Below are 14135 nucleotides of genomic sequence, written 5' to 3'. Positions count from 1 at the left end.
CATAAAAAATATGTATTTTTATTTACTCCAATCCAGCTTAGAACTTATCTTTTCTGATAATATTGAATTTAATGAGGTTGGAATCTTTCACATTAAAAAAGAGAATACGACTTTTTTTGTAAATTTTGCATCATGTTATTTAGGGTAAAAGTATAAGTCTGGAAACAGTGCAATTTGAACTCTTGTCTTTAGTTAATATGCAAAATAATGTTTTACAGTAAACGCAGGTGAATTAGGAAATGATAGAACCAAGATTGGTAAATATATCAGATTAAAAAAAACTTTTACTGGCTATTTTCATAAAGGGAAAAAACTTATGATTATTTTTTAATACATTCTTTTATTTATCTTAAATAGCAAAAATATCAGATGTTTTGTATAAAAATCATATGGTGGTCCATAATTCCCTAATGTTGTTTGAATTATAGTAAAATTAGAATTATCATCATATGAATGAACACTTAATTTTATATGTTGGGTGGAAAATAATATGAAACCTGTCTTAAGGTCCAGTAATCAATAATCCGCATCTTAATTTTCTTTAAATCCGGTAACATTTAACGTAATTGTTTTTTTCTTTTTTAAAACACCATTTTGGTATTGAAAAACTGAATTTTTCTTTGAAATAATTATGTGGGTTTTAAAAAAAATAGTTATTGAAAGGTAAAGAGTTATATAATTTTTTTTGTATATACAGGTTAGGTTAGGTTAGGTTGTGAAACCTCTATCTATCGTTTTTAAAGGGACCTATTGAAATAAACTATGAATGCGGGAAAACAATGAATGCGGGAAAACAATGAATGCGGGATAAAGAAGTCAATACACAAGGAGATACGATCGAGTAAAGATACCATCCTCCCAATCTGCATAACCATTAGTAGGTGGAAATTTCACGAATACAAGTTTTAGATGTTAATAAATGTATTTATTAAAAAAAAATACAAAGTTGAACAGAACCCAAAGATCTTCAGACCTCTTCTGCTATATCCATCACACAAGCTTTTGATAGTCTGTATCCCACACGTTGAAATATTGAGAAAGTTTAAAAAAAAAGTAAAAAAACAGACAAATTATATCAAATATGTAGCATAATTCAAACGATGAATGCGGTAAAATGATGGATAAAAACGATCGATGCGATCTATTTTTGTATGAAATGAATTCGGGGTAGAAGAAATAAACGACACATCCGGGTAAACGATTATTCGAGGAACGATAAATAGAGGTTTCACTGTATATTCTTAAAAAAAAACAAATGCCAATATATATTCTTTAAAAACAATTGGATGTGTAGACGTGTGGCCTCTCGCGCATCTGGCCACTTACTAAATTCTATGTTTGCGAGCAAGGCCTTAAGTCATTTCCTATAATTATAAATTATGAATATTTCCTGTTTGAATATTACAGTAGAACTGTAATTAATTTAAGATCAAGATAGGACTTACATGCAATTAATACAAATGTAGAAGAAAAAAAAGTGTGGTATACATTTTATTTGAGAAATACAAAATAAAACAATATTTTCACTATTATTTATTACACTGCTGAAGTTTATTTTTGATTGCACTAGGTAAAGAGTCTAAATTTTCAGTAGCACACTCGAGACAAAACGTTTTTACATAGAAAATACTACACTCTTTTCCCAAGCAAAACATTCTATTGCAAGAACAGCAGTCGTTCCCAACAACTAGTATCTGCCCGCGGCCGCTTTCACTAAAAGGGTCTTTCAATACGTAACTTTCTTCTTTCAGCATTATTTCCTTGGCAAAAGGAGGTTTTTTTCCTTTGTAGTGAACATTTTCACGCATTTTACATTTAAAACACTCAAACATTATCAAGTTATTTTCGGGCTTTTCATCGCTTTGGCCATCTTTTTGTGTTGGTTCCATTTTAAATCTGAAATAACAAAATGATATTTAAATTGGTCAATAAATTACAGTTATTTGACTATCTCAATGTACAGGTGTACCTGACATGGTGGGTTCTGAATATTTATACGATCAGAAAGAAATACATCAGAAGTGTCTGGTAGATTATTTGTCTTGAGTCAAGGTGTTCTTTTCCTTAGGCGCTTCAGCGGGCCACCAGTGTGGGCGGTAAGTTTTTGCATTATGTCCCGATATATTAAGAGAGGGCACCTCTAACGCTTGAGCTACTCTCAGCAACCCGAGCCCCACTCTGTCCATTGCTCCTCTAACTTTTCCAATCGACGTTTTACTGTCGTTTGGACTGTAAACGCCGGTTTCATTGGGTATTACGGAATTTAAACAGTTTTCAAAAATGATAGGCATCAGTCTCTTTCTAACGACGCCTGTGTGATGTGTTCTAGCTGTGAGTTCTTGTCCGATGTAACAGCCTTTGTGAAAACTAACACCGTGGAGGAAGTCTGCGTTGGCTTCTAAAGGAAAGCAATTTCCAGGGGGAAGGTCGTGCACCCCTTCTCCAACCCCCAAGTGGTAGCGGTATGTTCTATACAAATCTTCATCAGTCTGTTGAACATTTTCAACATCCAATGTTTTTATAATACATTCGCGATTGACCGAAGAGTCGCATAGTATTCTTGTACCTAGTAAATTTGTTCTGGGATCTTTGTACAGCTGGAGATTCTCTTTTGTGTCAAATTTCGGATTTGGATTGCTGCTACTCAAAGATTCAAGTTTAGTATGATCTACCGAATTCAATGTCGACTTAAATAAAACCCAGATATTATAAGAATGGACATCTATATCGATTCTTCTTTTGACCTTGAACATTTTAAGATGCTTTTGAAAAATGCTTATTACTGTACTATCACATTCTATGAGAAAAGTCTTCGGATCTTCTGTTCTGTAGATTATCGAATCGTACACAACTCTTCCTTTGGTATTTAAAAACATGGAGTACATACTTCCGGCTCCATCTTCTAGATGTCTCATGTCGTTAGTTATGAGACCTTGTAAATACGGGACAACTTCCTCGCCAGTAACTCCGATGAGACTTCGGTTCTCCAACCGTTGCAATACATTTTTGTTATTATGCAAGGAAGTCGTACTCAAACGTCGTTTTGCAAAATTATTCAAAAAAATGCTTTTGAAATTATTTATTACCTTTATAGAATAATACATCACTTATAAGATTTGTTCGGTATTTGAAAACACTGAAATGACTCGCTCCGGACACAAAATAAAACCAAAATAAAACAAATCTTTTTGTCAAATGTGACAGTTAATATTTGTAACTGCCAGATTAAAAAATAAAACATTGCCATATAAAATAAATATTAAGTACCTACCCTAAAATAAACATTACTTAATAGCCATAAATGTATTTCTGTCAGCTGTACGTATCATCGACATCGTTTTCGAGCTGGATATTTTTATTTTTGAATACTCGACGACTTGACGTTTCCCGGGTTCTGTTTTTTTTTTGTTATATAAAATTGGCGATATGTAAAAATAGAGATTATGGCTCAATTATTGCTATTGTTTGCCGGAGTGCATTTAATTTACTGTCCTTTTACAAAAGTGGAGGAAAGTTTTAATATCCAGGCAATGCATGATATCTTGTATTATAGACATAACCTTTCGCTGGTATACATTTCTATTTTTAACACGGCACATAGATATCGCTGAAGTATTGTGAAGAATAAATGTTGTTTATTTTTTCACAGTACGATCACCATGAATTTCCGGGTGTAGTTCCGAGGAGCTTCCTGGGTCCTTTGATTATTTCTGCTCTCTCTTCACCTGTTGTATTTTTAGTCCAACTTTTAGAAATAAATAAGTTTTGGGCCCAGTACATAGGTAACGGAGTTTGACAAATTGTATATTTAGTTATTTATTTATTGAATTGTTCCATAATGTGTGAAAAATTATAAAACTTTCAGTTCGATTTTGCCTGGCAGCGTGTGTTATCATATCCTGGTGTCGACTAAGAGACAGTTTGAGAACAATATTCGGAGGAACATTTAGTTGGTGGTTTACAGCATTAACTGTTACCCAGTACCATTTCATGTTTTATCTCAGCCGACCTTTGCCAAATATAATTGCGCTCCCACTAGGTAATTACTACAGAAATTGATTGTATATGCCATTAAATTATAATTAATATTCGAGTTAGCACCGTGCCAATTTGATGTGGTGCTCTTTGCACCATTTAGGTGCCGATACGGGTCTAAGGAAAAAATAATTTTACAACATTAAATACAAAAATATAATCTTGTTTAGAAGATTTTCTGCATATTCCAGTGCTGCACTGAACCTTATAGTGCAGAAAAGTATGCATCAGGTATTTAGAAGAGGAATTCACAGTGATTTTCGAACAAGTATATAGCCAACTCAATAAAATATAAAGAAATGGTACTAATTGTCAATATTATCGCTATACATATGTGTGTACATGTACTTGTTTGTCAAATCCTTTGCTTTCCTCACCTAAATACCTTGCTGCATGTTAGTTTGTGCCCATCAGATCTGTCACATTAAATTTGTGCGATGTGACCACCCTATTTTCACTTTTGACCGTGCTATATCTACCGCTTCTCATACTCTGATTTGGTTTTATATTTCAGTACTCTTGGCATTAGAGAACTGGGTGAAAGGAAAACATACACACTTTATTTGTATATCCGGAGCAGCTATTATTATATTTAGAGCGGAGGTTGCTTTACTCTTGGGACAATTCTTACTTTATGACCTTTATTTGAAAAGGATTTCATTTCTCAGGTAAAATATTTGTACGCCTAAATAATATTGATATATTTGTTTCCTTTTACTGCACCTAATTCTGTTTTTACACAGGGTAATGTATATTCCTGTAATAATATGTAAAAAAATATATAGCAGCAATTATAATAAAAAAAATTAACGCACTCAAAATATAGATATGTGGATACATAAATTGAAGAAAAAAGTGTTTTTGAAGTTTAAGTTTACAAAAGTTGAACAAAAAAATATATGTAAAAAGAGTATCACATTATTTTGTAAGACTGTGTTGTTTAAAAATTATGTTAAAATAGACTAAGGTATATTTTGTACACTTTTGTATGTGTATTTATAAAAAAATAACTAGTTTAAATATAATTAAAATTCATTATAAAAGAAATATGTTACATTTAATGTTTGTTTGCCTGTGACAAAATGTCTGCTATAAATATGTTATTTTACGTTGCATAATTATATTTTCATACATACTTTCTTTTATTTCAGATTATTAAAAATTTCCATTCCAGCAGCTTGTGTTTTAGTTACAATAACAGTGGCCGTTGATTCTATATTTTGGTCTCGTTTGACTTGGCCAGAAGCGGAGGTCTTTTGGTTTAACACTGTGCTTAATAAGAGTTCCCAGTGGGGAGTATCCTTTTTGCTTTTGTTCAATCACTAAGCCAAGTAACACTAGCACTACCCTGTTTCTAGAACATACTTTGACACATAAAGTTAATGTTCTTTTATTACTTTGGTATTACGAAATTAGCAGTCGTAAAAATGGCTAAAAATACACAGCTGCAGATTTATAAACCTTGATTTATAGATCTTGACAACCCATTGATGTTCTGATGCCCAAGTAAAAGAGAACATATTGTTTTATTTAAACTTCTCTATCTGAAATTCTACCACTTGTGAAAAAGTATAAATTTTACACTTTCCCTGAGTTTGGAATGAATACAATACTATTCCACCGCGTAAAATGGAAAAAAAAGTCCTGACTACAATTAATGCATAAACTTCCCTATGGAATTGACGATACACAATGTAAAAATGTTGATTTGTATTTATACCAGTGAAATTTACACAACTCGGTAAAATTTACACTTTTCATCCTGCATCATGCTAAAGCAAAGTACTTCTCTAACCCCTAAAGGGAATATAATGCTGAAAATTTTTATACTTAGGGTAATAACATGATTGCTCGTACAAATTTGCATTTCTGTTATTTGAGGTTTTCCTTAACATTTGGATAAGACATCACCATTCCTGTGGTATTGGTATTCTGCCCTACCTCGAGGTTTGGGCCCGAGTCTATTGCTGATTCCGATCGGAGCCTATTTTGACAGAAGAACTTTAGCATTTTTGGTACCATCAGTCATCTTTGTAACTTTATTTTCCTTGTTACCACACAAGGAACTCCGGTTTATTATTTATGTTTTCCCCCTTTTCAATATTTCTGCGGCCGCTGCTTGCAATTACATGTGAGTCTCAATATTGCAATATGAGTGTGATTTCTCCTGTATGGGTGTTTAATCTCGGGAATGAAAATTTTGCACATTACATTGTAGGTGGGAGCGGAGAGGAAAGACAGTTTTATTTGCGACACTTTCATGGGGTGCTGTGGGTTGTCTGTTGGGAAATATTGTCCTGTTACTAGCTTTCCTGACCGTGGCTGGTGTTAATTATCCCGGAGGCACTGCTGTATCAAGGTGATTACCCAAAATATTATTTAAGTTTTAATTATTCTGATTTTTACAATATATTTTAAATAAATGGACCTTTGGCAGATTGTTATACATGTATGTTTGTTATTGTTTTCCAGATTCCATCGACTTTTAAAAGGACAACCATTTATAAATGTTCATATAGATAACTTGGCGGCGCAAACTGGCGTTACAAGATTCACCCAATTAAACGATAACTGGATTTATAACAAAACTGAACACCTTCAGCCTGAGGATTTGTACAGATTTTCTCATTTAATAATTGAAGGTAAGAGCAAATACTCTTCTAAATTAAAACCTTTCATCGAAACCCACGCAGTCCTGGATTCTATCGAAGGATTTTCGCACATCAACTTCAATTACCAGAGCATTCCACCATTCAAAGTGAGAACAAAACCTTATTTGTTCATTTTGGAAAGGATATCTTGGAGAGATGAACCTCTCAATATGGATCTAGAACTTCCAGAACATTTCAAACATCTTCGTGATATAGAATTTGGCGACAATTCTATGGAAGAAATGACAGATCAGTTTGAAGATGACATTTCGCAGGATGGAGAGAGTTCAGATGATGAAGTCAAGGAGCCTGTAGAAACTACTCCGGATACAACTGTTCATGTTCGAGATAATATCAAAAACATTATCGAAAAATATAAGGATATTGATGAATTGGATGATGAAGATGTCAAGTTGCCAGGCTTGCTAACCAAAGACATAAACGAGACTCAAGCCGGCAGTAATGAGTATCCGCGAAAACAACTACGAAAAAAGTGGCCGTCGGAAAAGGCCAAAAAGAAATTAATGGCTTCGGCAAAACAGAAACTTAAGGAACTTATTATAAGCCATAAACAGCAGACCATTCATCAGCACATCCTCACTAAAGTAGATGACTCTGTACCCAAGAAACTGAATGTGGAAACGAAGAAAGAATTCAAAAGTGTGGATACTTTCAAAGATAACGGAGGTAGCGGTGTAGACAAATATACGCATCACGCAGATTCAGAAGGGGTAGGAGATTCGACATTAAAAGAAAACGATTTTAAAAATTATCTTCAAAATACTTCCATTCAAGAAATCGTGGACGAAGTATTGAAAAAATTATTGGAGAAGAAACACGAAAGCGAAGATGTCTCGGATATAAAAAATATGGAAATTGCCGAACAAAGAGTCGCCATACAGCAGATAGTAGAAGAAATAATCAATGAAAAATATCAAAACTTCACCTTATTCATTCAGCAGAAGGAATACCACGGGACTACGGGGAGTGGAAGTGGACAAGTCTCAGATAGTGCAGATCCTGAAGTGGAGATGGTAGAAGAACCCTATATGGAGGAAAACTTTGATCAGAACTTCTATGATGATTTTAATGAATGAAAAATATATCAAAATCATAAATGGCCAATATTTTCAGTTGTATTATATGTATTTGACACTGTGATGCCTATTATTACAACTGCCTTGACTGAACAATCTGTGTTTTAGAACTGAGGTTTATAATCTGTGCATATAGTTATCTATTGTACATTTTGTAGCATTAATGATATGATATAAAATGACCATACTAAGGACAGGTATTAGATCATTAGGTATTGGGTCACGCCAAAAATTATTGCAATTTCAATGCATTTTGTGTGATTTCTTTATGTGCCAGAACAAAAGCATAATATCCAGGTATAATAGCATACCCGGATAATATCCGATATACGAATTTTCGATCTTACGATATTAAATATAAATATATATATAAATATTTTTTTATCAAAATTCATTCTTATAGAAATATGTTGATTTTTAAAAAAAATTATACAACTTTTTTTTTCAAGATGCTTATTTTAATTTTTTTTTTTTAATAAATACAATAATGTATCTACATCATTTCAAAATGGATCAATAATTCTTTAAGATTTATGATGTTTTAATTTATTTTTGGGGATAGGTGTTTATATTTTTACCAACTTACGCGTGAAGAATATCAATATAGGAAAGCGAAAAAAACATTAGTGGCACATACATAATATGTGTTAAAATCATATATGTAAAAATCAGATATGTGTAAAAATCAGTTATGTGTAAAAATCCTAAATTTAAAATGGCTTATGATCAGGGAAACAAATAAGTGATTTTTTAGAGTACTTCCAGTTTTTTGAAGGTTAAAATAAAATTACCAAAGATAATATTAATATGTTCAATAATACATACTATGTTCACTTCCTAAAAACAGTGAAAATTTTTTAAATATCATTACATATTTGTCTCTCCTAAGCGAAAAAAACATTTGGCTTTTTGGTTTTACAATTGTTTCGCTCGTACATAAATTATAATCTACAGTTTTGTTACAAATAAAATAAAACACGCAGCTTGAACCAGTTGAGATCACTTCCAGCTGCCGCAGTTAGGTTAGTATTTTGCAGTTTTGATACGAAAAATTCCACGCACATGGCTGTTTTGAGCAGTCAGCATACAGTCAACTTGCGAGTGACTGCACGCTGACTGTTTGCTGCCTTGTTTTGAGTTTGAGACAGCTAGCTCACTGCGTAGTAGGAGAAGCTAAAAGCATTCAGTCCTGACTATGCAGCAGTCGACAATCAGTTTGACAATAAAACAATTAGTCGATCCTGACTGCTTCAAGCTGCTAGTGTATGCTTGCAGAAGCACTTAATCTCCGATTTGCAAGATGGAGAATCTTTTCGTTTTCCAGCGTTGTTATATTATATTAGTTTATTTGTGGTATTGTCCTTTTTATACGCATATATTTTGTTTTTATTACAACTCTATATTGTAGCTTGTACATAGTTGAACCACATTTAGTCGCCGTGGTTGCATTTAGCTCAACATGTATTTCTTACTACATATACAATATTTTAACTTAAAAACAGTACATCATTTGTGAAATATTTAACAAAACTTGCTTTGTTGATTGCTCAATGATTTTTTATTAGTGTATAATAATTAATTGCATTTTCCATTTTACTTATAAAACAGGCATTTTATACCCTTTTGCTGTGTAAATTACTTTATTTTATTTAGGCTATTACTAACCAATAAGATACTATTGTAATTTTATATTTATATTTTATTAAAAATTTTATTATTGAAATCTTTGAAAAATGTATATATCATAGTCGTACAGGAGAAAGTGACCAACTAACAAAACGTAAAATGTTCAGGAGGGCCATTTAAGACACTTTAGCTTATCAAGAAAATAAACATCAATGCAGTTAATCATTTTTAACAAGTAAATATATTATACTTCCTAGTTTAAAATCCTTAGGAATTTTTTTCAGGGCAATATTATGCTAGTAAGAGACATCAGATAGTCAATGATCACGTTTTTGTAAAAAAATGCACTTGGTCACTTTCTCCTGTATGACTACAATATATTTGTGTTCTTATGATATACACAAATACATATTTCAATTCAATACTATTTTCAGGTAAGCCTGTTTTTCTGATTGTTTTTGAAAATAGGAACCAGTTAGTTTGTGAGGTCTAAATAAAGAGCTCCTGACTCATAGTTCGCGGTTCTTCTACGAGATTATAACCACTCATTATCTAATGTGTTGAAATTCGACGGTCATATTCATGATTAATTCTACTCCATTTCCTGAGTTATTAAAAGTAGTGAAAATTGGCAATGATTTAAATACATTTATCAATTTGGAAATACAATGTGGTATATTTTCTTTAAAAAATTACTATTTTTCAAATATTACAAAACCATTGCGTTAAGGAAATACAACCCCCGTAAAATACGGTCACTCTTTTGTTGAAACATGTTTGAAAACAAATAAATATATTACACTATATTTATTATTAGTTTTTCTTGAAACAGAAATGTTATGTCTTACTTTGTTTTCTTTTTTAACCTATAATGTTTTTTGCTAGTCGAAAAACTAGCTTATAATATTTTAAAATCAGCTTATAATATTTCTTTGGGTATATATTCTTTGGGTATAAATAAATATTTTAAAATTGTACAAAAAGTACTGTAATTTTTTTTTGTTTACAAATTTAAATGTTGCGAGTGAATTAAAATAAGGTTTTTTTTTCATCAATTTTTAATACAAATGTTCCGAAACAATTAATTTTCACTTTTTTCCTGTTTTATCATTTAAATGTCTTAATAATATGATAATCTAAGATGTTAAGTTAAGGCCGATTTATTTATTACCATTTCAATGAAGATGCTTGTTGTTTATTTTTTTAAGATTGGTTTTAATATTAAATTTTGTTTGAATAAATTATAAAACATGTTTTTTCTTTCATTTTTATATGCAGTGAAGCTTTGCCAAACTTCAACCCTGCTTAAACTGATGATCGCAGTTGTATGATGTTGCCCCTGAATTAAATAATAAAAAAATATATTTTTATAATTTAATTCAGGGGCAGACTTCGGTTGATTTTTTAAAATTATTAAACTCAGTTGTTTTATTTTTCTCTAATCATTTGATGAAAAATTAAACAAAAATGAAAAATATAAAATGCTAAATTATTTTGTGTTTTATTTTTCACAAAAAATTAGTTTTATTGTCCAAAAGTACAAACACAGCATTAATTTGACTCCCTGTGTTTTTTATTGTTTCAATTCCTTAAAAATGAAACTGTTAATATTACTAAAATTAAATAAAAGAGATGAATAATATGTTGTAATATATATTTTCAATAAATTATGGTAAATAAACTGTTATAGTACATTTTGCAGGAAAAAATCAAATACTCCTTACTCACTATTGAACTGAGACACCGTAAGGTCATCTCCAGCAATTATAATAATACTTTTATAACAGGCAATTTCATATTATGTGTTGGGTATCCAACATCTTATTGCTATAAATAAAAATAATTTATGAAGTATCATTTTAACAACAATAAACTAACCATGAGGTTTTAATGCGCATGAGAAACTTCCTAAATCCTTTGTATATTCTAATAAAATTACTGAATGATCAAAAATATCTAATCAAGTGTTAAGAAAATAAAAGTAATTTTGCAGTATAATAAAACTTTTTTAAGCTACAGAATTCTGTTAACAATTTTTTTTACTAAAAAATGATAAAAATTTATTCAATTATACAAGTTGAAGTTATAATATACTTTGGGAATTGTGGCTTATTTTCACCATATATAACAAAAAAGGAATCAACTCAAAGGAGTTACGTATCAATGGATTTTTGCCAACATAAAATTATATTAAAAGAAGAAAAAAAATAATTTTACAATGAATTTTTATTTTTTAAGTAGCATTTCAAATCAATATTTAATTGATCTAAAACAAATTAAATACAGAAAGATTTTTTTCTAGGCTGCTGCCATAAAGCACAAGCCAGGAATTACTTCCTCTAATTATTTTTACAAATTACTCTATAAAAAGGAGTGTTGTTTTCTATAAGTGCCAAATATAGCGAACATTGATATAATTTTTTGATTAGCGAAAAGATAAAAATGAGTACTGCATTATACTAATCGATTGTGTTTCTTTCCACAAATTACTACTATTCAAAATAGCTTATAATTACTTTTTATTTTACACTGCTGTTAGGCAGCAATGTAAAAAAGTAAGCGCATAAATCCTGCTATGTAAATACTAAAGCATAAACATTTATAATACAAGTGATAAGTTTATAAAGTTTTGCCAAATTAAACAACCAAAATGGTCCACGAGGAAAAAAAATATTGCTATAATCAGTCTCAGCAGAAAAACAAAGTAATGTACATAAATTTAAGATTAATATTATAAAAAAAATATGTATAAATATATATATATATATATATATATATATATATATATATATATATATATATATATATATATACATATATATATATATATATATATATATATATATATATATATATATATATATATATATATATATATATATTATGTATATAAGCCATATACACATATAATGAAACATGTAATACAAATTTTTCATAAATTTAAATCATGTGGGTGTTGATTGTTAGTGTATTCAGTGGACACAAGAGGATTCACTGGCGGGTTTATAGCTAAGAGATCCCATTTGTGTCTTCATTATGCAAATATTTAGACTTTGCATTTCTTTGTGATTTCTCTTAGATTCTATAAAAGTACTATCTGCCCTCTGATCTAAACATCTTTAAAACGTATAAACCTTCATAATAGTCTGTTCTTATTTGGATGGAAGTTATTGCTATGTAGGAATAAGCCCGCCTATATCCACAAATTAGAGTAAATAAATAAATTGATAAAAATCATTTCATTATATGTGTATGGAACTTTGTTTAAATTATTACGCAATGAAAATGTTTCAAGCATAAAAAAACTATACAGCAATATTTATACAAGTTTTATGGAATATAAAGTTCTGGAAATATTGCTGTTATAATGATGGAAGACATGACAAGCTGGAAGAATATATCATATTAAATATGATTGTGTTAAACTATCGCAAACAAAACGACTCATTCCAATCAAATTCATCATTGATGTGTCATCAGCGTAAATCTAATTTATCATAAATCTGCTTTATCAAGTTATTATAAACGTTTCAATTTAAAATACCCAAATTGTAGACTTTTACAGTTATAATACATTTCAATTGAAAAATACTGTGGTTAATTTTTATTTTATTTTGAAAGATAAATATTAAATGTATTAAAAGTTTTGATAAAAGGTGTCATATTAATGACACCTTTTTATTAAAATTTAAAATTTAATAAAAAGGTGTCATTAATACAAGTGATAATATGATAATGAAAATACAAACAAAAAAATACAACCTATTCTGGCTACAGTTGCTTAACAAGCAAAAAATACAACCTATTCTGGCTACAGTTGCTTTACAAACAAAAAATACAACCTATTCTGGTTACAGTTGCTCTACAAAACTGATTCTGGCTACAGTTGCTTTACAAACAAAAAATACAACCTATTCTGGTTACAGTTGCTCTACAAAACTGATTCTGGCTACAGTTGCTTTACAAACAAAAAATACAACCTATTCTGGCTTTAGTTGCTCTACAAACAAAAAAATACAACATATTTTGGCTACAGTTAAAGCAACTGTAAAGCACAAACAAAAAATACAACTTTTCTGGCTACAGTTGCTTTACAAACAAAAAATACAACCTATTCTGGCTACAGTTGCTTTACAAACAAAAATACAACCTATTCTGGCTACAGTTGCTTTACAAACAAAAAATACAACATATTTTGGCTACAGTTGCTTTACAAACAAAAAATACAACATATTTTGGCTACAGTTGCTTTACAAACAAAAAATACAACTTTTCTGGCTACAGTTGCTCTACAAACAAAAAAATACAACATATTTTGGCTACAGTTGCTTTACAAACAAAAAATACAACTTTTCTGGCTACAGTTGCTTTACAAACAAAAAATACAACTTTTCTGGCTACAGTTGCTTTACAAACAATAAATACAACATATTTTGGCTACAGTTGCTTTACAAACAAAAAATACAACTTTTCTGGCTACAGTTGCTTTACAAACAAAAAATACAAACTTTTCTGGCTACAGTTGTTTTACAAACAAAAAATACAACCTATTCTGGCTACAGTTGCTTTACAAACAAAAAATACAACCTATTCTGGTTACAGTTGAGAGCACTCCTACCATTTAAAGTATAATGTTAAAGTAATTTTTTATATGGACGAATCTTAAATGCACTAAGCAAAATATTTAGTTTTTAGATTTGAGCGTATAAAGTAGGTACATTTTTAT

At 30.3% G+C, this 14135-nt stretch overlaps 2 protein-coding genes across 2 annotated transcripts; one reads left to right on the top strand and one right to left on the bottom strand.

The window, feature by feature from the left end:
• Positions 1-1478: 1478 nt before the first annotated feature.
• Positions 1479-3199, bottom strand: LOC148298515 (iron-sulfur cluster assembly factor IBA57, mitochondrial). The gene is made up of 2 exons (XM_088276825.1): positions 1970-3199; positions 1479-1896 (listed from the first exon to the last, which is right to left on the bottom strand). Exon 1 carries the CDS (start codon positions 3102-3104, stop codon positions 2034-2036), a length of 1071 nt encoding a protein of 356 aa, XP_088132951.1. The 5' UTR covers positions 3105-3199; the 3' UTR covers positions 1479-1896; positions 1970-2033.
• A 148-nt stretch (positions 3200-3347) lies between these two features.
• LOC148298514 (dol-P-Man:Man(7)GlcNAc(2)-PP-Dol alpha-1,6-mannosyltransferase-like) lies at positions 3348-7922 on the top strand. Its single transcript, XM_088276824.1, has 8 exons — positions 3348-3569; positions 3650-3782; positions 3866-4039; positions 4550-4703; positions 5187-5331; positions 5940-6166; positions 6254-6394; positions 6508-7922. Exons 1-8 carry the CDS (start codon positions 3444-3446, stop codon positions 7781-7783), a joined length of 2376 nt encoding a protein of 791 aa, XP_088132950.1. The 5' UTR covers positions 3348-3443; the 3' UTR covers positions 7784-7922.
• The last annotated feature ends 6213 nt before the right edge of the window (positions 7923-14135 follow it).

Source organism: Brachycentrus maculatus, unplaced genomic scaffold, assembly GCF_059751285.1.
Source record: "Brachycentrus maculatus isolate JH-2025_06_01 unplaced genomic scaffold, ASM5975128v1 h1tg001920l, whole genome shotgun sequence".
Taxonomy (NCBI): domain Eukaryota; kingdom Metazoa; phylum Arthropoda; class Insecta; order Trichoptera; family Brachycentridae; genus Brachycentrus; species Brachycentrus maculatus.
The sequence above is the reverse complement of the archived record's forward strand: the minus strand, read 5'-3'. Positions and strand labels throughout refer to the sequence as shown.